Source organism: Monopterus albus, unplaced genomic scaffold (genome assembly GCF_001952655.1).
Source record: "Monopterus albus unplaced genomic scaffold, M_albus_1.0 scaffold49.1, whole genome shotgun sequence".
NCBI lineage: Eukaryota > Metazoa > Chordata > Actinopteri > Synbranchiformes > Synbranchidae > Monopterus > Monopterus albus.
In genome coordinates this window covers 2,286,680-2,306,805 of record NW_018127929.1, presented here as the reverse complement: position 1 = coordinate 2,306,805, position 20,126 = coordinate 2,286,680, and the positions used below count along the sequence as shown (strand labels likewise).

Sequence of the window (20,126 nt, the reverse complement as noted above, 5' to 3'; positions counted from 1 at the left end):
ACTACGATGGCCGCCGCCAGCAGCAGCAGGGAGCATTACAAGGAGTCAAAATCACCATTCATTTTAATTTTCAGAGAGAAAATAATGCCTTGCAAATCATACTTGATTTTTGCTTTTCTAATTTGTACTGTAAGCCGGTGTTTTGCCGAGGATGATCACGAATTGGAAGAGTTTCTGAAGCGGGAGTATTCCCTTTCCAAGCCTTATCAAGGTATCTTACCCGTTATAGCCCGACGTTAACTGTAATATCTTAGTGGTTCACAGGGACAAGCTGAGACAGACAGATGTTTCCAGAATAATATATTACAGCCTAACATGTATTCTTGAGCTCTTTTTCGTTTATTTGAACCTTTTCATGCTTCAGATAAAACTTCAGCCAAACAAGGCATCTTATCACAATGTGTCATATCACTTTTAATTCCTTACATTGCGGTTTTTTTAAAGAGTTTTGTTAAATACACTTTTTTTCTTACTTGTAGTAGTTTTGGTCAGTGATAAAGCAGGGCCATTTTGCTGCCAGGCTCACTCAGCTATGCTGTGCTATTGTGCCATGTCAGCTTTTGTCATAATGATGATAGGTTACTATTTGTGTGCTCAGGTGTGGGATCCTTAGGCTCCTCCCACTGGGAGCTGATGGGGGATGCCATGGTAACTACCGACCAGGTGCGCCTCACACCTGACATGCAGAGCAGGCAGGGGGCAATATGGAGCCGCATTGTGAGTATATACAGTACTAGTAACCTGTCCGGTAACATCGGCACTAATGTCTTGTGTTTAGGACTGCAACTAAAAGTTAGCCTGCTTACCAGTATGCTTTGATCATAGCTGAATAAATTGTGTTCGATTTGTATTTCCTTTTATCTTGACCTCAACCCAACCTTAAGCCTAACTACAGTCTGTCTCTGTGACACCAAACATAAGCCCTAACTAACTGCAGCAGGAGGCAATACAGGAAATCCTATTCAAAGGGAAACCAAACTTTGACGCAAGACTAGTTTAGGTTTGGTCAGGACTTCAGGTTTTTAATGGTACTGAGTCTGCTTAAAGACCCCTACCATCGCAGATCCAACATTTAGCAGTTTCTTATTATCCTTTAATATGTTTATGTTGGTTGTTGTTGGAGTAAACACTATGCACTTCAGTGGGCTTCACTAAACTTGTTTGTGTTTCTAGCCTTGCAATTTGAAAGACTGGGAGATGCAGGTGCACTTTAAGATTCATGGGCAAGGAAAGAAGAACCTAAATGGTGATGGGCTGGCCATTTGGTACAGTAAGGAACGCATGCAGAAAGGTAAAAACCATTGGACATAATGTAAACCTAAATATACTTCTTATCTCAGAAGATATTATTAACTCTCTGTCTTCATATTATTTTACAGGTCCTGTATTTGGAAATATGGACAACTTCACTGGCTTGGGTGTTTTTGTGGACACGTATCCCAATGAAGAGAAACACTTAGAGGTATGCTACAGTAGCACTGCTTAGATCTCACCTCTTATGTGACAGTAAAGTAGGGTTAATGGATAAGTGCTGGCAGATTTGTGTAAAAGGGCTGTATTTGTGTTCTTTTGTGCAACCCCTTGGAGACAGGCACAGAGGAAGAGATACACTTCACGTACACCGGTAATCAGTCATTTGATCCCAACCCTATGTCTAACCTCCAGTTACCCCTTGAGCATGCATCATGACTGAAAACATACCCTTATCTTTGAAATCATACTGTCTTTTTGGTCCCTGCATGGTTGCTGTGTTTGCTGTTGGGTCTAAATCTCAGTAACATTCATTTCAAAATGGTTATAAAAGCAAAAAAAATCTGTTCTAGTAGTGTCTGTTTTTAATATAAATAATATTAGTAAAAGCCATAAGTGAAACAGCTGATGAAAGTTTGTAAGTATACATTTTTAATATTTACAGTAATGACCAGCTTGACTTCCTTATGAAGTTTTAGAGAAAGCATTCATGTCCTAATTGCAAAAGCACACTTGTCTTCTGTTTCAAAATTTTAAAAAGTCGAGCTCCAATGTTCCAGTCAACTTGCCACTCATCTCTCAGATTTGTTCAATAAATCAGCTTTTTCATAAATAATGGCAGCATGTCTACACTGCAGACTAGGCCTGTTTGATGTGTGATGTGATGTCATGAATATTCATTGTTCTAAATGACAGAAACCACCTAAGATTTGTGTGTGAGATAAGAATAGAAACCTCAGTTTGCTTGACACTATTAAATGTGCAAATGTAAAGCTGCGAAATCACCATCACCTCTTTGTGTTATGCTAACAGTATATTTATATGGGACAAATTTAATGTCCTTGTCTCTCTTTTACCTCCTATGAACTCAAGAGGATCTTTCCCTTTGTTCTGGCTATGGTGGGCAATGGCAGCATTAGCTACGACCATGAGCGCGATGGTCGGTCCACAGAGCTGGGCGGCTGCAACGCCATGGTGCGCAATCTCAAACATGACACCTTCCTCTTCATCCGATACGTCCGCCACAGGCTCACAGTAAGACATGCACGCTTTGAATTTTGTCTTTAATTAACTAGGCAGAGATAAAGAAGATCGCACTCCTCCTCAGACCAAATCAATGAGATGTTTCCTTCTGTTTAGTTCACACTGTCACATATCAGTACAGGGGGGAAATGGACAAATGTTTGCACATCGAAGAATCAGAGCAGGTGCAGAGCAGTTACTGAGAATAGTCTTGAAGTTCATAAAGGCATGTGAATGTTTTGAATTTTAGGTGGGCACAGTGAAAGCAGTCTTTCCTAACAAGGACTCTTCAGATAGATAAGCAATAAAAGCTATTACTAAGAAAAATGAAGGAGAAAAACAACAGACTTTGTCCTTTAAAATGCATAATTCCAATATGTAACAATTCCTAGTAGCGAACCTAAAACCAGATTAAATGGAAAAGGCTTAAGAGTGTAGGCAGCAACATGTTTACAGTAAACAGTCCACCCATTGTCCAGGGTCTGGTTCCTAGAAGCAAGTTTACTCAATTATCTGCATAACTTTTTGTGAGTAAACAATTTGATAACTCAATAAACCTGTTCTGGGGAAAAGAACTGAAAGGCCAAGATTTATATTATAAATGTATATTATTATGTTCTGTGACTCTCACTGCAGCTTCCTGATTGCCTCTGTTCTCCAGGTGATGATAGACATTGACGGGCAACATGAGTGGAGGGACTGCCTGGACATACCTGGGGTGCGTCTTCCCCAAGGCTATTATTTTGGAGCTTCAGCCATCACTGGAGATCTCTCTGGTAAACAGCTTTCACTATCCCAAACAGCTCTGGGGTAATGATGACTTTTGCACTTCAAGGCTATTTTTACTCTAAGAACAAAATTTGTGCCCTCATGACCAAATGAATGGAGTTCACATCGCACTGCTGCACTGCTCCCAACCTGTTTAGAGCAATTCCACGTGGAAATGCAATCACATACAGTATTTCCTATTTTTTCTTTTACCTGTTTTCTTAATATAATCTCATTTTCTTTATAGATAATCATGACATAATTTCCCTGAAACTCTACCAGCTGACTGTGTTTCGGAGTCAAAAGGAAGAGGAAGAGGAGGAAGATGAAATAACCATACCTAGTGTAGATAACATGGACCTACTCAGATGTAAGACCCATTATTGCTGACATTGCTTCACTGTCATATCCCAACTCATCCTCTTAATTTCTCTCTTTGTCTTCCCTTTCAGTGGGTGAGAATGAAGAGGGGATGAGTGGAATATCTATTTTCTTCACCGTGCTCTTCTCCATACTGGGTTGCATCTTCCTCATCGTCATCGGCCTGGTGGTCTACAGCCACTGGACCGAGAGCCGACGCAAGCGTTTCTACTAAAGAAGAAAAATAGGAAGTTGTGGTAACTACTGTGGTCCACAGATCTAGCTGCACAGAAGCGAGACACTGCTGTGGGCCAGTAGAGCGCAGTAGGTTGTTTTATCCTGAAGACACTATTGAGACAGGAATTGGAGTAGATGCATCACCTCCTACAAAAAAGTCACTCTGCAACTTTGCCATTGATAATCATGAAGCCGTAGGACAACTTTATTTTACTTTTTATCCTCAGCCCCTGACACACACCAGTTGAGCCTTATCATTTTCACCTCTGTACTTGTTACAAGCAGACGTGCGGTGTACAGTAAGTTATTACTTCTTATGAGCAGCTACATTTTATTTTTTTTACCTCATGCCACACAAATATGAACTTTTTTTTTTTTTACAAATTTTTAATTCAGTGAGGTAAATTTTATGGTTTTGTGAAATATAAATATATAATTATCTGATAGGTTGTTCCTCCTGATTAGTTTCCCACCCGCAGTATGAATGGGAGCGCTAACCAAATAGCACTCAAAACTGATGTCCTCTTTCCTGTAGCCCACTGATAACTTGCCTCTTTTCAGTTCTTCGCATTGGAAAAGCCACTCAGTGATCTGGACTCGGTCATTCTCAGTGAGTGTAGACACATGGTGTACTGTATATTCTGTAGTTTCTATCGTATGCATGACATTTGTTTTTATTATTTATGAACTGGCTAGGTTGCCACTGCTTTCTGTTTACATTATGCTTGACCTTTTTATGTTTGTGTTAAGTACAGTATTGTTCAAAATAATAGCAGTACAATGTGACTAACCAGAATAATCCAGGTTTTTAGTATATTTTTTATTGCTACATGGCAAACAAGTTACCAGTAGGTGCAGTAGATTCTCAGAAAGCAAACAAGACCCAGCATTCATGATATGCACGCTCTTAAGGCTGTGAAATTGGGCAATTAGTTGAAAGGGGTGTGTTCAAAAAAATAGCAGTGTCTGCCGTTGACTGTACAAACACAAAACTATGTTGTACAAACGTTTTTGTTTCTAGGATTTAGCAATCCTGTGAATCACTAAACTAATATTTAGTTGTATGACCACAGTTTTTTATAACTGCTTCACATCTGTGTGGCATGGAGTCAACCAACTTGTGGCACCTTTCAGCTGTTATTACACTCCATGATTCTTTAACAACATTCCACAATTCATTTACATTTCTTGGTTTTGCTTCAGAAACAGCATTTTTGATATCACCCCACAAGTTCTCGATTGGATTAAGGTCCGGGGATTGGGCTGGCCACTCCATAACATTAATTTTGTTGGTTTGGAACCAAGACTTTGCTCGTTTACTAGTGTGTTTGGGGTCATTGTCTTGTTGAAACAACCATTTCAAGGGCATGTCCTCTTCAGCATAAGGCAACATGACCTCTTCAAGTATTTTGACATATGCAAACTGATCCATGATCCCTGGTATGCGATAAATAGGCCCAACACCATAGTAGGAGAAACATGCCCATATCATGATGCTTGCACCACCATGCTTCACTGTCTTCACTGTGTACTGTGGCTTGAATTCAGAGTTTGGGGGTCATCTCACAAACTGTCTGTGGCCCTTGGACCCAAAAAGAACAATTTTACTCTCATCAGTCCACAAAATGTTCCTCCATTTCTCTTTAGGCCAGTTGATGTGTTCTTTGGCAAATTGTAACCTCTTCTGCACGTGCCTTTTTTTTAACAGAGGGACTTTGCGGGGGATTCTTGAAAATAGATTAGCTTCACACAGACGTCTTCTAACTGTCACAGTACTTACAGGTAACTCCAGACTGTCTTTGATCATCCTGGAGCTGATCATTGGCTGGGCCTTTGCCATTCTGGTTATTCTTCGATCCATTTTGATGGTTGTCTTCCGTTTTCTTCCACGTCTCTCTGGTTTTGCTCTCCATTTTAAGGCATTGGAGATCATTTTAGCTGAACAGCCTATAATTTTTTGCACCTCTTTATAGGTTTTCCCCTCTCCAATCAACTTTTTAATCAAAGTACGCTGTTCTTCTGAACAATGTCTTGAACGACCCATTTTCCTCAGGCTTTCAAATGCATGTTCAACAAGTGCTGGCTTCATCCTTAAATAGGGGCCACCTGATTCACACCTGTTATTTCACAAAATTGATGACCTCACTGATTGAATGCCACACTGCTATTTTTTTGAACACACCCCTTTCAACTAATTGCCCAATTGCACAGCCTTAAGAGCGTGCATATCATGAATGCTGGGTCTTGTTTGCTTTCTGAGAATCTACTGCACCTACTGGTAACTTGTTTGCCATGTAGCAATAAAAAATATACTAAAAACCTGGATTATTCTGGTTAGTCACATTGTACTGCTATTATTTTGAACAATACTGTATATGATGAACAGACTTCTGCCTCCCGTTTATGTGCTGATTGCAAAGATTTGAGTGTTTCGGGGGATATTTAATTTCAGTTAAATTGCATTATTTTTTACCAATATTTGTACTCAAAATGCTTGTTTGTACTTTGTTGTTTTTAATATATGTATTGCAGAAAACTTGATCAAATAAACTGAACAGCTGACAGCAAATTCTTCTAAATATATTTAAAACTAGATACATCTACATGTCAGAAATGAATGTTTGCACTGAAGGGTGGGGACTTGAATGACTACTCATTTATCACAGTCTATTTCTGACTAAGTTTCTTTGCACACTGAAGAGGAATCTTATCTTTTTGCAGGTAATCCATTGTGTGGTGCCGTTGGTACGAATTGTTTCGAGAAATGCTCTTACTGGTTTGCAAATATCAAGGATCCGAGAAGTGACTGAGAAAAACTGTAAAATGTGTACCTGGTGCACAGAGGAACAGTTTAAGAATAAATTGAATCAAATACGTTCTTACAAAGTACATTAAAGAAAGCTCATAATCAGCAGGTATCTGAGCAACAGGTCGTGTGTTTTCCTAATTTGTGGATGTCATTACATCCCATCAATAATTTAGGCTAACTGCCTGAGTTGTGTGTCTCAGAGCCATGTGATGGTCCATCAGATCAACATCTTAGTTCTGTTACATGCCAGGATTGTGCTCCAGTTTCAGTCTCATGTATTCAAGGTCCATTTCTCCATGAACATTTGAGGAAGCCTAAGACAACATAGCAGGATTCTGCAAAAAGTCAGTCTGTCAAGCCAATGTTTTATTAAAAAAATAAAATACAAATGATGACCCAAAGAGTACACAGCAGACATTTTACCAAAACCACAGTATTTTTTTATCTGTTTAGTGCTAAATTTTTTCCACTTTACTCATTTTGGCTTGTGTAAAATCATTAGGAAAACAATGTAGAAAGCCTGGGGTATGTTCACTTCTAAAGCTAGGGTGCTTAAAAACAAATAAAAGAAAGAAATCCACATAGTTCAACCAGACAACTATCTGGCATTATGCATGGCTGAAAGAAAAAGGTATAGAGATCTAACCAAAAAATGAGTAAATAAATTAAAATCAACAACAATAATAATAACAACAGGGATATTTTTATTTTACCTTTTCTTGTTCTAATGGGTCCTGGTCTATTATAACCTGACTGTGTTCCATGTTGAGGTCTTTCATATGTATAGTATATAAATATTTAGAAACCGATGGTGTTGTTATTCTCCGAAGATTAAAAGGCAACAACAGTTAAATAGTCAGCGAAAATTCATAAAGATGGAGAAAGAAAAGCGGCTGTTTCAAGTGAGAAACCTAACACGTTGAATTAGTGCTACACAAATGTCAGACTAAGATATCAAATAAGAATTCATCGAAAAAAAAAATCATTCAACATTATCGTTCAACTTACACAACTAAATAATGAAGGAAAGTGTTGATGAATGATGAGGCAGGCAGGAAAAAGCCAAAAACGGGTGGGGGAGATATAAACTAGAATGACTTTTCAACTGTAAGCCCCTCAGCTGACACTGACACATACATGCACATTACATCATAGTAGAAGCATTACAAATGTATTGTTTTACAAGTTTTCTTAAACAAAAGCAAGTACACAGACCGACCAAAGTAGATTACAGTACAGTGCAGTGCCACAAGTACACAGAGTTATATTGCTTGTACTGTTGCCCACAGACAAATAATAAAGTGAGAAAAGGGGTTGCAGCATATAACAGTAGGTTTATGTTTTTGCATAGCCAAGTTGAGTAAAGTACAATACACTACAGAGACGTGTGATGTGGAAATAACATCAGGCGACAATGAGGACTCAATAATCATGACACAGCTGCTTTGGTTTAATGAGACTGGTGGGTCCAAAATGTGTTAATTTAAAACTCTAGCACTACTTGTTAAAGATAACCCTGAGAGTGGGAAACCAAACAGACCATCGTCATGACAACCGTGCGCTCTCTCTCTCTCTCTCTCTCACACACACACACACACACACACACACACACAGAGTGGTGAAAACAGTGATTATCCATGTAGCATGGAGATGGCAGTGACTTTGGTAGATCATTGTGTCGACTCGTCTGCATGGGTGGATGTGCCCTCCTGTTTCCAAGGGACCACATGCAGAGCGGTGCAGCGGAGAAAAACAAACATCTACAGCGTTGACTACGGTTTCTGTTATCAAGACAAAGCTCAGTAAAGGGCAGAGTCATGGTACACAAAAAACCAAGCGAGCAAACTCCTGTCAATACCAAACACGCAACCAGTAACGTAAAGATTTGGGCTTGGGGGGATGGAGGGATGTTGCATCATGCACCTCTGTGGAGGCTGACAAAAACAAAAAGGCAAAGTTAAAGCCTATATAAAGAAAATACACGGTCATATACAATCAGTTATTGTTAAAAAAAGAGCTCCACTACAACATTAAAGGGCATCCGAATTCAAACCCTGACCTTGTTCACATTGCAGATAGTGGATTTCGGCAACTGTGGCATTAAATGAACAGCACAGAAGTGGATGGATGTTTGTTTGTTGACTGGTATAGCCCTTAATCTCTGTAAACTTGTGAAAACCAAAGAGTCATATTATTTTGGCAATGGAAAAACTATGGACTTCCAGTTCACTCATGCACAGAAGAACCACTATCCTCCGTTATTCCTCACCCCCTTCCCCTGTCATTGTCTACATATGTATTACAAACATGCACAAATGTATCTTAGCAAAAAGGTTACTAAACAATCTCTTATTGGAGTTAATGTTTACTAATTTTCCTTACACTTTTGTACCAGTTAATTTCACTAACTAACTGCGACTAGATCTGTGGAACAAGACTGCACACAAACTCAACAGTCTGGTCATGACAAATTTCATCAATGCCAAAGCTAACTAGACACACACTTTACAGCCACTCCTCAGGTCCAAAACAAATGCAAGTGAAACTATACAGACCATGTAACAGTTTAAATCTTGTGGTTTGAAAGTGTTTTGAAACCACATCCTTTTCTCACAAAGGGAGCACAGTTATCAGAAACTCAGATGCTCTTTTCAAATGATACAAAAGCATTCCTCATCTCTAAAACAGGCATGCTAGGAACAACACAAACATTACCAGTGAAAAGAAACCCAAAACAAAACCACTTAACTAAATCTACTCTAATAAGGCAGTAACACATCTCTACATTTTAATGTGCAACTCTATAATCAAGATAATTACTCTTTAGAGATGCAGCAAGGCAGCTTGAGGTGTTGGTCAAAAAAATGTCTTAAATTACTTCTGCTGATGGGCATGCAGTCATGCTCACAGTGTAACAGCTCATCTGAAAAGGTCACTGCCATGTGAGTATGACTTCATATTTAAGCGCCTGCTTCCTGGAGTCTGGTACGTGACAGCTGGAAGTCTAATATGCTAATTCAACAAACAGACTGCTAGACACTGTTTAGGGCAATTTTAGTTTTTGTTGAATTTATCTAGAACACTGAATATTGCACCACCAGTAAGTAGGCTTCGATGAGCCTACGTGCTTGCGTGAAGCAGAACGACTGACCTGAGTCTTTACACTGTGCCCATTTTATCACACAGCATCAAAGCAGACAAACATTTGACTCATCAGTTACTACTTGTCTTGTGCAGACCTTCGCCTAGTAACAAATTATTTTATTTTGCAGTGGTTTTCCTATCTGACAACACCCAGTTCAGCTGCTACACTGACTATATAATGTACAGTATATTGGGCAAGCAGCACACAATACAGAGGAGTATGAATCTTATTGCAATCAATTCTGAGGCTGTGCTAACAATGACTAGACTGCAGAGGACAGCCTGCATCCACCTCAGTTTGTTAATGCACCCATCCTCTTCTGCCAATGGAAAATACTAATTGCCAATCCCTCACACTGCCAAAGCTACAGGGGCCACAAAAAGCCAAGACAGCACCAGCTAACTAGCTATTAGCACTACATAACCGCACAGCACGGCTCACACAGCCAGAACAACACAATGAAACTAGATCCACGACATCTTGACCTAAAGCACCGTCCATACCCAACATCTGGGTATGGTGTTATGCAGCCACTGTAGCCCACCATCATTCTGACAAACAGATGAGCAAGTAGCACAACGGCTAGAAAATGCTAAATAATTCAAACACAGAAATTCATGCCTCATGCAAAATACCAGTGCTTTTAACAGTTAATCCACGTCAGTGCTGAGTAAGTATTTCAACCAGATGCTATAGCACTTTATAGATATTTACACGCATACACACACACGACTCAACCTTTCCCTGCTGCACTAAAACACCCACTCACTAGCACACAATCTGACAGCCCCCCCTCAGGAGCTTGGTTGCAATTAATGTGACACCTGTGGCACTTACTGAAGTGCATCTGGTTATGAAATGAAAAACCAAAAGTAAGTACATCCTTTGTTATGAACATTAAAACAATATACTGAGTAATAAACTCACGCTGACATAACACAGTAAATACAAAACGCTAACACAGAGCCACTGCCAGCCTTTTTATTGATTAAAAGAAGATTGGTGGCATAGCCCTCTTGGCTATTACTATGAATTAAATGCAGTCACAAACTGAAAGCTCACATGCGCGCAATTAATTAATCATAAAAAGCTGAAGACTCCTCATCCACATGCTACAAAGTTGTGCAGGCCACATTATCAAAAAAGAAATAGGGCTGAGGGTGTGTACAAAGCAACAATCTGTGCTCTTCCCGCTCCCTCCCGTTCCCTCTTCTGCTATTTGTGGGTGTTTACTCTGCCTCCGCGCTTGATGTGAGAATTTCCACAGACTTCACACCAGATGCTGGCTGCCATGTTCTCAGAGCTGACATCACCATGGGGCTGCGTCCCAGATAACACAGCACACACACACCAACTCTCACACACATGGGAAAAAACAAAATGTGTGTTCTTGTCCACTGATCCAGTATCGCCCTAAAGATTTCAAGAGGTTTGTTTTAAACTCCCCTGCTTATTCGTAGTGGGGACAGGGGATAAAAGTTGTTGACAGTGTTGGTATGTGCCTAGATGACCACCCTACTGAGGTAAAATATCAGATGGACAGAAATGTTCTGACTAAGGGGAGTGCCAAGATAAAAACAGAAACATGACAACAGTGCTCAAGGAGAGGGTAGGAGCAAGGCTAAACAGTTAAACTGCCAATTCTTATTTCAGTCAGAAATCCAATCACAACTGCTGACATTTGCCCACTTACCACCAAGAAGAAAACACAGATATACCAAACAGAGCATCAGTATGTTTGCTAATTTCTCCACTAAGGAAAAGCAAACCAAAAAAAAAAAAAGAAAAAGAAATTAAAAAAACAAAACAAAAAAACAAAAACAAAGCTAGGTGTTTCACCCTACAATGTGTTATTCAACTTTCCTAAACTGAAGCCATTAAAGATTAGTTATCATCATCGTAACATCATGCCTATGTGTTACAGACAGTTCCTGTGGTGATGATGATGATGGCAACATCTATCTCATCACCCAGTGTGAAGCAGGAAGCTGCACTGGTTGAGTTATGCTGTGGATCACACCATGTGGTCTCCACTGCTGGTGCTGGTGGTCTGGCTGGGCAGCTCAGATGCATGATCCTTCTGTCTGAAGGGCTGCTGCTGGTGCGTGGAGCAGCAGTCCCCATCGCTGACCTTGCACATCCGGTGCTCCTCTTCGCTTTCCTCCTCAAGCCCTGAGCCCTCGTCTACATCCACCTGGCAAACGCATACCTCAATCCCAGAGTCACCGGTCACATGCCGACGTCGGGTGACTAGCTCCTCATCCTCCTCTGCTGCCATCATTGAAGCCTCCGCATTCTCCTCTTCCAGATGCTGTGCTTGGATGGGCACTGACGCTGCTTCCTGGTCTGATGATGAGCCTGATGCTTGAGTGTTCACCCTGGGGTCTGCCTCAGTCAGCAGATGTGTCGCTGTGGCAGTGTCTGGCTGGGTCACTTGTGAAGGGAGAGCTGAGGCAGGTACAGGAGGGTTTTCAGAGTAAGGGGGAGGTGGCGTTGGGGGGTGACCTACAACCTCTTCATAGTCAGGAAGCTTGCAGTCATTCCAGAACCCTGAAAGTCAGCAAGTATAAAAAAATTCAGCTTTCCAACCCTCATTCCCATAATCATTTTTGTTGCTTTTCTTGGTCCTTATTTTAAACTAAATATTATTGGGTATTGGACTGCTAGTCAATCAAAACAAGCAAACGCAATATGGCAACTTGAGCTTCAGGAAAGTGTGATGAGAAATGTTTTATTATTTACCAATACTTAAAAGGATAAACAACAAGTGAATTAGTCATGAAAATAACAGACAAACTGATAATGATATCAATGTTAGCTGCAGCTTTACATCTATGATCATAAGTTTTACACCGATGGCAGTCATTCTAAAACTGTGATTTGCCGACCCATTTTTGGCCAAAGACCCCAACAGCACCCTTAAAATTTAAAAACTGAAGCTTTAGCAGTCCACAGAACCAGGGTGTTACTTTACTCTTAAATCACAAAAACAATAATGCTGACATATTTTGTGACTTTCAACTGATTTGTTATTGTTCCATAAAAACAATATTAATACATTATATTGTGCTTCTAATTAACTGTCTTAAACCAAACTCTGGCTCTGCACAGATTTCAGGTCTTCCTAGAAATGTGCATCAGGTAAATATATAAAACGTATTCTGCAAAGAGTGAATTCCATGGCTGGGGACTTCTAACGTTAAACAAATACATTAGAGAGGGAGGGAGGTTGTGCTACCCCTTCATTGCTTGCATTTTTGACATCAAGTCAAGCATGATCACCGTGGGCGTCAAATGCTGCCAAGCATGTACCTTGTCTAACCTCCTATTTGTGATATTAGTAGACAGGATATCAAGTTTCAGCTATTCCAGACTGACCACTGACATTCGAGTGGTATCCTCTCTGTCTGCTCTCCTTCTGGGAGCATCAGACCATGATCACAATATACACCGCACAACTGACATGTCAAGATTGCAAGGAGGATCACACCTCAAATTTACAGACTTTAACTGTAAAAGGTATCCATTTTATTTAGGAATAGGGAAAGCATCTGCCCAAACAAGAATTAAGGTGTCCTGTTAGTCAGCATGACACATTTTGTGGCTTTAAATGTGGTATTGGACCTTGCTGGAGGAAAGTATTAAGTCCTGACTTCCTACCTATGGACATGAGCTTTGAGTTGACCCAGGACGAACAATACTCTGCATACAAACTTCTTTGTGAAGCCTGCAGGACAGCTGGCCTCAATTTTCTGATAGGTAGAGGAATAAATTTATCTAATACATATTATCTTGGTATCAAGCTTCAGCTCTGCACTGAACTGGGTGGACCGCAAAGCAGACCCAACAGAAAGTAAATCTTCCAGCAGACCCAGACACATGAGGATGCAATAGGAGGTGCAGGAGGAAGTGGCTGTAGGATTATTTGGGATTTTATGCTTTCACAACCACAACAATGTGTGTAGAGCTGTATTAAGTGCACAGGTATCAATCTCAGTGTCCTTTTCCTCTCAAACGCTGCATACTAAATGACTGTCAAAGATTTTAAGAAACTCACAGCCTACACATAAAGCTCCAAGATGACATGGAACATGGAGTTGTAAGGTGATACACAAGTGAAATAAAGATTATATTCAGCATCAAAATTAAACAATAAAACTGTTACATTCTGAACGGCACTGTAATATCCCCATAGCAAACAAGAAGACTACTCACGTAGATTGATGGGTGGAGGGGAAACGAAGGAGCTGGAGGCTCCCTGATAGGCCATGAGGCTGATCTCACGTTGGCGTTGCTCCTGCTGCAGACGCATTTTAACTCTCCGGTGTCGGTAGGCACAGCAGCAACTCAGCATGATAATTAAGGTCCATACCAACCAGAACCCTATTAGTGCAAAAAGACAAATTACAAATGTAATACTACCATCATCAGGCAACTGGCAACTTATCTAACTAACTATAGGTATGTGCCAAAAAATTAGAATATCATGACAAAGTTCAACATTGTAGGCTCCCTGTGTCCCAATCTAGTCAGCTAATTAATGCAAAACACCTGCAAAGGTTTCCTCAGCCTTGAAATTGTCTCAGTCTGGCTTAGTAGGCTTCAGAATCATGGGGAAGACTGCTGACTTGACGGTTGTGCAGACGACCATCATTGACACCCTCCATAAGGAGGAAAAGTCTCAAAAGGCAATTGCAAAAGAAGCTGGATGCTCACAGAGCGCAGTATCAAAGTATATTAACAGAGTGTTAAGAAGAAGGGAAGAATGTGGCCGGAAAAGGTGCACAAGTGACAGGGATGACCGCAGCCTTGAGAGGATTGTCAAGCAAGGGCGATTCAGAAATCTGGGGGAGCTTCATAAGGAGTGGACTGAGGCTGGTGTCAGTGCATCAAGAACCACCACATACAGACGTCTGCATGACATGGGCTACAGCTGTAGATTTCCATGCATCAAGCCACTCCTGAACCAAAAACAACGTCAGAAGCGTCCGTGCTGGGCTAAGGAGAAACAGTACTGGTCTGTTGCCCAATGGTCCCAAGTCCTGTTTTCAGATGAAAGCATATTCTGCATTTCATTTGGAAATCAAGGTCCCAGAGTCTGGAGGAAGACCGGAGAGGCACAAAAGTCAAGCTGCTTAAAGTCCAGTGTGAAGTTTCCACAGTCAGTGATGGTTTGGGGAGCCATGTCATCTGCTGGTGTGGGTCCACTGTCTTTTATCAAGTCCACAGTCAACGCAGCTGTCTACCAGGAAATTTTAGAGCACTTCATGCTTCCCGCTGCCGACAAGCTTTTTGGAGCTGAAGATTTTATTTTCCAGCAGGATTTGGCACCTGCCCACACAGCCAAAACTACCAGTACCTGGTTTAATAGCCATGGAATAACTGTACTTGATTGGCCGGCAAACTCACCTGACTTAAACCCCATTGAAAATCTATGGGGTATTGTCAAGAGGAAGATGAGGGAACACAGACCCCGAAATGCAGACAAGCTGAAGGCCAATATCAAAGCAACTTGGGCTACCATAACACCTCAACTGTGTGAAAGGCTGATCGCCTCCATGCCACGCCTCCTGGATGCAGTAATTAGTGCAAAAGGAGGCCCAACAAAGTACTGAGGACATAATACAGTACATTAACACACTTTTCAGAAGGCCAACATGTGTTTAAGATCCTTTTTTTATTGGTCACATGAAATATTCTAATTTTGTGAAATACTGGATTTGGGGTTTTTTTGTCTTTAATCCATAATCATCAAAATTGAAACAAATAAAGGCTTGAAATATTTCACTTTGTGTGTAGTGAACTAATATAACATAGAAGTTTCACTTTTTGAAACAAATTATTGAAATAAATGGACTTTCCCTCGATATTCAAATTTTTTGGCACATACCTGTAGGGATTTGCTTGACTCTGAATAAGGCGCAGGTAATTCCATAATGAGGAGTTAAGTGTGCAATTAAATCTTACTCCAGCAATTTCATTTGGTGTATATTATATCAGGCATTTTTCTATCCTTGAAGTCCAGGTAAAGTAGAAATAAATGTTTTCTGAGTCTGTCACACCACAGGAAAATGTGCTATTAACCACTCTGCCAAATTTGAATGATTAAAAAATGGCAAATATATAACATTACGTTTAAAATTATAAAAAAAAATAAGCAGTATTCTCTGCTCTGAAACACTAGATGCAAATAGCATGAAGGCAGTGAAACCATGCCCAGTAGTGGAAAGGTGCCGCCTATTCTCATGGGTGTATTACATCCATGCCTGTGCTGTTCATGGATGTAATGAGGAAAAATAATTTATTCATGGTTCTGTTCTGTTCTGGTCTGGTATCCAGGTAAGATGCATTTGTAGAACAAAAGCATAGCTAGCTAGCAAATTGCAGGCTGTAGCAGGTGAAACTCATGAGAACCGCAGATGCAAGTGTGCCAGGGCTCTGTAGTGCAAGCATTTCATTTTTATATGCAAGTAAAAATATTGGGCACACTGGTGTGGCTGAATGACATCCTTGGGTTCTCAGTTTGTAAGAGCTGGGAGTATTTTATCATTACTCCAAGAGGCTAGTGAGTGAGAGTAGTCGATTGTGTTTCAGGATGGTGGTCAGCTTCTTCATACATGGAGCAGACAACAACTGCCACGGTGCACAAGTGAAGTGAAACATGTTACTGATATTTAATACACCTATGCTCGTTACTGTACACCTTCTTGAGTAAAAAGCCAGTAAGAGTAATTTATCAAAACACTTACTAAACAAGCATGAGCGTGCCTGTTCACTTGCAGTGAAAATGAAACTAGTTTGAGAATGAAACAACACACATCAAACAAAAAGTGATTTCAAGATATAAATATCTAAATTAGAATTAAATGGACACTAGGGAAGGTGTACAAAGAAAGTTACATGATTTATCTGAATGATGATACGAGTAGAAGTTTTACTTACACCAGAGCTCATAGTAGTAGGTGCAGCACTCTGTCTCTCCACAACAATACCCCATCTCACAGCGGTACTGTTCATTGTTTACCCCAAAACAGAACTCCTTCCCCTAAAAATACACACACAGCGGTACACAAAGTGAATGTTTGAGTCATTACTCAATGACACAAGTAAACAGTAAAATGCATAGCAAGTCTGTGAAAGATTGGCCTATTTTTAGGTCCTATTTACCCTTATTTGTCACCTTAGTGTCATTTATTGTGTTTGCAGCCTACATTCCGTGCTAATGTTCTGTAATATGGCGCCTTTATTGGTACAGGTAAACAATATAACATTTAAAATCTCATTTTAAAATGTTAATATAAGATAGGGAAGCTTAAAGTTGAAAGTTAGTGAAGGTACAATACAATTAAAACCCGTATCTAACAATACAAACAGTCTTATAAAACAGCATCATCAAAAAGGAAAGGGTTGTTAAAACAGCATATTGTCCGGCCAGTGAACAAAAACAGGTATGAGTTCAATTGCTTTTGTTTTAAAATGATTTCAGTGCCAAAATGTCTTAGCTATGGCTCTTATAATTTACACGCTAGCTAATAATTAAAACGCATCTGGTTATGTTTGAGCAATTGAGAGGAAACTATATTAAAAGAAGGAAATAACTAGCTAATATCACGTTAACAAATATAAGCATAAACCTATGTTTAGCTGTTAAATTATAAGGTTCATACCTTTATTAGCGACATTTAATATACCGAGTCCTGACAAACTAAAGATAACTTCCCTGTCTGGCTAGCTAACATAAACAACCACGAATAAAAGGTCAATTTACCATTTAACCGCTAACAACTACTAACATTAATCTTGACAACCTTGATTCAAACTGTAAAACCGAGGTGACAAAACGCGTCTGGGTAGTTAGCTTCGAGTAAAAACCTAATCTCGCAGCAAGTTAACGAAATTGAAATAAAAACTTTGAGTAGGTGACGTCATCCTCAGTACAGCAGCAAGCCGTGCCCAGTTTCCTTTGTGGAGGAGACAAAAAAGGCTCGGAAACAGGCCTTCATCCAGCCCAGGAGCCGCGGCCTCTGCTACAATAGTCAGCCGACTCTACGAGCGCTAGCGGTGGCTTACCTGTACCAGACAGGTCCCGGTACAAAGAAGACCTACAATGGATCCCAGTGCTTTCTGCAGCATCTTTCTGGGTCGTCGGCCGATAACACAACGGGAATCATATAGTTAGCCGTCGGTTGAATCGACGACCTGTTGAGGTGTCTGCAGGTGGATGTTGTTCCTCAACAATTGAACATGTCGCACTCAGACATTTTTTTGTTGTTCCTCGATTCAGAAACACCACAAGTAGTAACACGAAACGACGTCTGCCACTGACCTGCAGAGGGCGCTGTGCATGCGTCGGTGAAAGCATATGATTTCACAGAAAGCAAGTTCCTTCTCAGTACAGAAGTTGATTACCCGCAAAAGTTGCATTTTGATATTAAATTAATGTAACAGCCGGTTTATTAGGTACACCTGTACAATTATATGCAATCAAGACAACACTTCCAACTTAACTTTTGTGTTTATGAAACTCAAAATGTTTCAGTTTTTGGTGAGATTGTCATAAATGTATCAATTTATTTAGAGGTGTTACTGCCATACCTTTCAGGTATGTAACTGGGGAGGACAAAAATATAGAGCCATCTAATTAATTTTAGCAGGAAATTATATTGTGAAGTACACTTTACCAAGAATCTGTTGGTTCCATTGTAGTTATCATAATGTAGCCTAATATTAATACAGCATATTTAGTCTACATAGCACAGTCACTTTGCTTTAGCCTGCAAAAGGCAAACAAGCAATAAATTAATAAGAAAATCCACTTAAACAATGAAAATTAAACAAGGCATATTTTAGCATGGTGCATTTTTGTACCTCCTTTTTTCTGTTGTCCTATTGACATGCAGCTGTCACGTTGTTTTGTCATGGTTTCCCTGGTGACAGAACTTCACAGCTGTTCTCCCGAGAGGTATGCTTATAAAGGTGTTAATCCACTCAGCCTTAACTGATACACAACACCTACAACTGAGGAAAGTAAGAGTTATCACAATTCACACTCATGACAGCTTTGGAATTAAAACATAAAAAATTTGATTTACTGCATAATAACCCATTTCTGCATTGAAAGATAGTTAGTTGCTGCTGTAATACTTGAGACTGTTAGTTACAGCTGGCTATTTTTAGATGCCAGAGGAATGGGGCACCTGGTTAGAATAGATATACATAGCCTGCTGCTTATGTTTACAGAAAGAGGTCACTGTCAAACAGTTCCAGTAAATGACTAATACTGAGGTTTATAATTATAATATAGGTTGTCACTGAAAATATCTATCTGTGTCTCTGCATTTAATTAATGCTCAAATATCTAGTTCCGCAAATTGTAGCAGTTTGAATTTAACAGTTCAGACCTCTTTTTCTGTGCAGGCAAGCAAGCAAATGTGATATAACACAGCACACCAACAACACAATGTCAGTTTTTCTTCTGTACATTAAAACTCATCCACCAGCTAGTTTTTGGGAATTATTTAATGAATCCAAAGAAGCTGACTAAAAAACAGTTGCAGTTAATTTCTTTTGTATTCAGGTGACCCTGGGTATAAATTCAAGTGTCATACACATAGAGTTTTAATCTGTAGAAGCAGAGAACTTTTCCATACTCAGACTACACATGCTATGTATCAGCTGGACAAATTAGAGGTCTGAAGGAGGGTTTTTTTTCATATTTCTAAACAGGCTTTACCGCTGTGTCCACCATACATAATCAAATTGTCCAGCCTCCTACAATTATAGCACCAGCTACATTATACATTTGAAAAACCTTAAAATATGATCACTACTGCCAGTCATCTTCTGGCTAGTGTGTTGTATTAATCCTTCCGGGTTGCAAGGGAGAGCAGACGTTTACTGCTCCTGTCTGTTTTACGATTTTTCACATCTTCTACATTTTCAAGTCTTTGAACAAATTCTACAACTATTAAAATGCCTCCAAGAGGGAAAAGAGCTAATAAATCAGAAGCGAACAAGGATGTTGAGGCAGAAGAGGATTATATTTCAGCGGCGCAAGTAACAGAGATGTTGAGTCAGCAGAAGCAGATGTACACCGCACTGTTGAGCCAACAACAAGACAACTTCAAAGGTTTTGTGCAACTACTTATGGAGACAAATAACAAGAGACTCGACGACATCACCAGAGAAATACAGGAGATAAAAACAAGTTTGCAGTTTACCCAGCGAGATGTGGATGTGATTAAAGCAGCCATGGGTGAACAGAAAATACAAACCAAGGAAACAAGGGATGATGTCTACAAAACTTGTGAGAGT

At 40.0% G+C, this 20,126-nt stretch overlaps 2 protein-coding genes across 5 annotated transcripts; one reads left to right on the top strand and one right to left on the bottom strand.

Annotated features, from left to right (window-relative positions):
• Window positions 1–4,635, top strand: lman2la (lectin, mannose-binding 2-like a). 2 transcript variants are annotated; one of them, XM_020600915.1, is made up of 9 exons: window positions 1–211; window positions 599–717; window positions 1,174–1,291; window positions 1,380–1,462; window positions 1,592–1,624; window positions 2,344–2,505; window positions 3,155–3,269; window positions 3,509–3,631; window positions 3,714–4,635. In XM_020600915.1, exons 1-9 carry the CDS (start codon window positions 7–9, stop codon window positions 3,854–3,856), a joined length of 1,101 nt encoding a protein of 366 aa, XP_020456571.1. In that variant the 5' UTR covers window positions 1–6; the 3' UTR covers window positions 3,857–4,635. The 2 variants fall into 2 exon arrangements, with proteins under 2 accessions (XP_020456571.1, XP_020456572.1); XM_020600916.1 differs by lacking the exon at window positions 1,592–1,624.
• Window positions 4,636–7,348: 2,713 nt separating this feature from the next.
• wbp1 (WW domain binding protein 1) lies at window positions 7,349–18,319 on the bottom strand. Of its 3 annotated transcripts, none has more exons than XM_020600918.1 (4): window positions 17,883–18,319; window positions 16,755–16,857; window positions 14,028–14,195; window positions 7,349–12,362 (listed from the first exon to the last, which is right to left on the bottom strand). In XM_020600918.1, exons 1-4 carry the CDS (start codon window positions 17,943–17,945, stop codon window positions 11,827–11,829), a joined length of 870 nt encoding a protein of 289 aa, XP_020456574.1. In that variant the 5' UTR covers window positions 17,946–18,319; the 3' UTR covers window positions 7,349–11,826. The 3 variants fall into 3 exon arrangements, with proteins under 3 accessions (XP_020456574.1, XP_020456576.1, XP_020456575.1); XM_020600920.1 differs by lacking the exon at window positions 17,883–18,319 and adding an exon at window positions 17,581–17,855; XM_020600919.1 differs by lacking the exon at window positions 17,883–18,319 and adding an exon at window positions 17,480–17,574.
• Window positions 18,320–20,126: the final 1,807 nt, after the last annotated feature.

What these genes read in the sequence shown, in the direction of transcription:
- lman2la (XM_020600915.1), top strand. Translation starts at nt 7, where the DNA reads ATGGCCGCCGCCAGCAGCAGCAGGGAGCATTACAAGGAGTCAAAATCA. An exon ending in ATGAAGAGAAACACTTAGAG is followed by an intron (nt 1,463 to 1,591) that starts GTATGCTACAGT and finishes CCTTGGAGACAG; the next exon opens with GCACAGAGGAAGAGATACAC. An exon ending in TAACATGGACCTACTCAGAT is followed by an intron (nt 3,632 to 3,713) that starts GTAAGACCCATT and finishes CTTCCCTTTCAG; the next exon opens with TGGGTGAGAATGAAGAGGGG.
- wbp1 (XM_020600918.1), bottom strand. Translation starts at nt 17,945, where the DNA reads ATGCTGCAGAAAGCACTGGGATCCATTGTAGGTCTTCTTTGTACCGGG. An exon ending in CCGGGACCTGTCTGGTACAG is followed by an intron (nt 16,858 to 17,882) that starts GTAAGCCACCGC and finishes GTGTATTTTTAG; the next exon opens with GGGAAGGAGTTCTGTTTTGG. An exon ending in CCCTCCACCCATCAATCTAC is followed by an intron (nt 12,363 to 14,027) that starts GTGAGTAGTCTT and finishes GCTGACTTTCAG; the next exon opens with GGTTCTGGAATGACTGCAAG.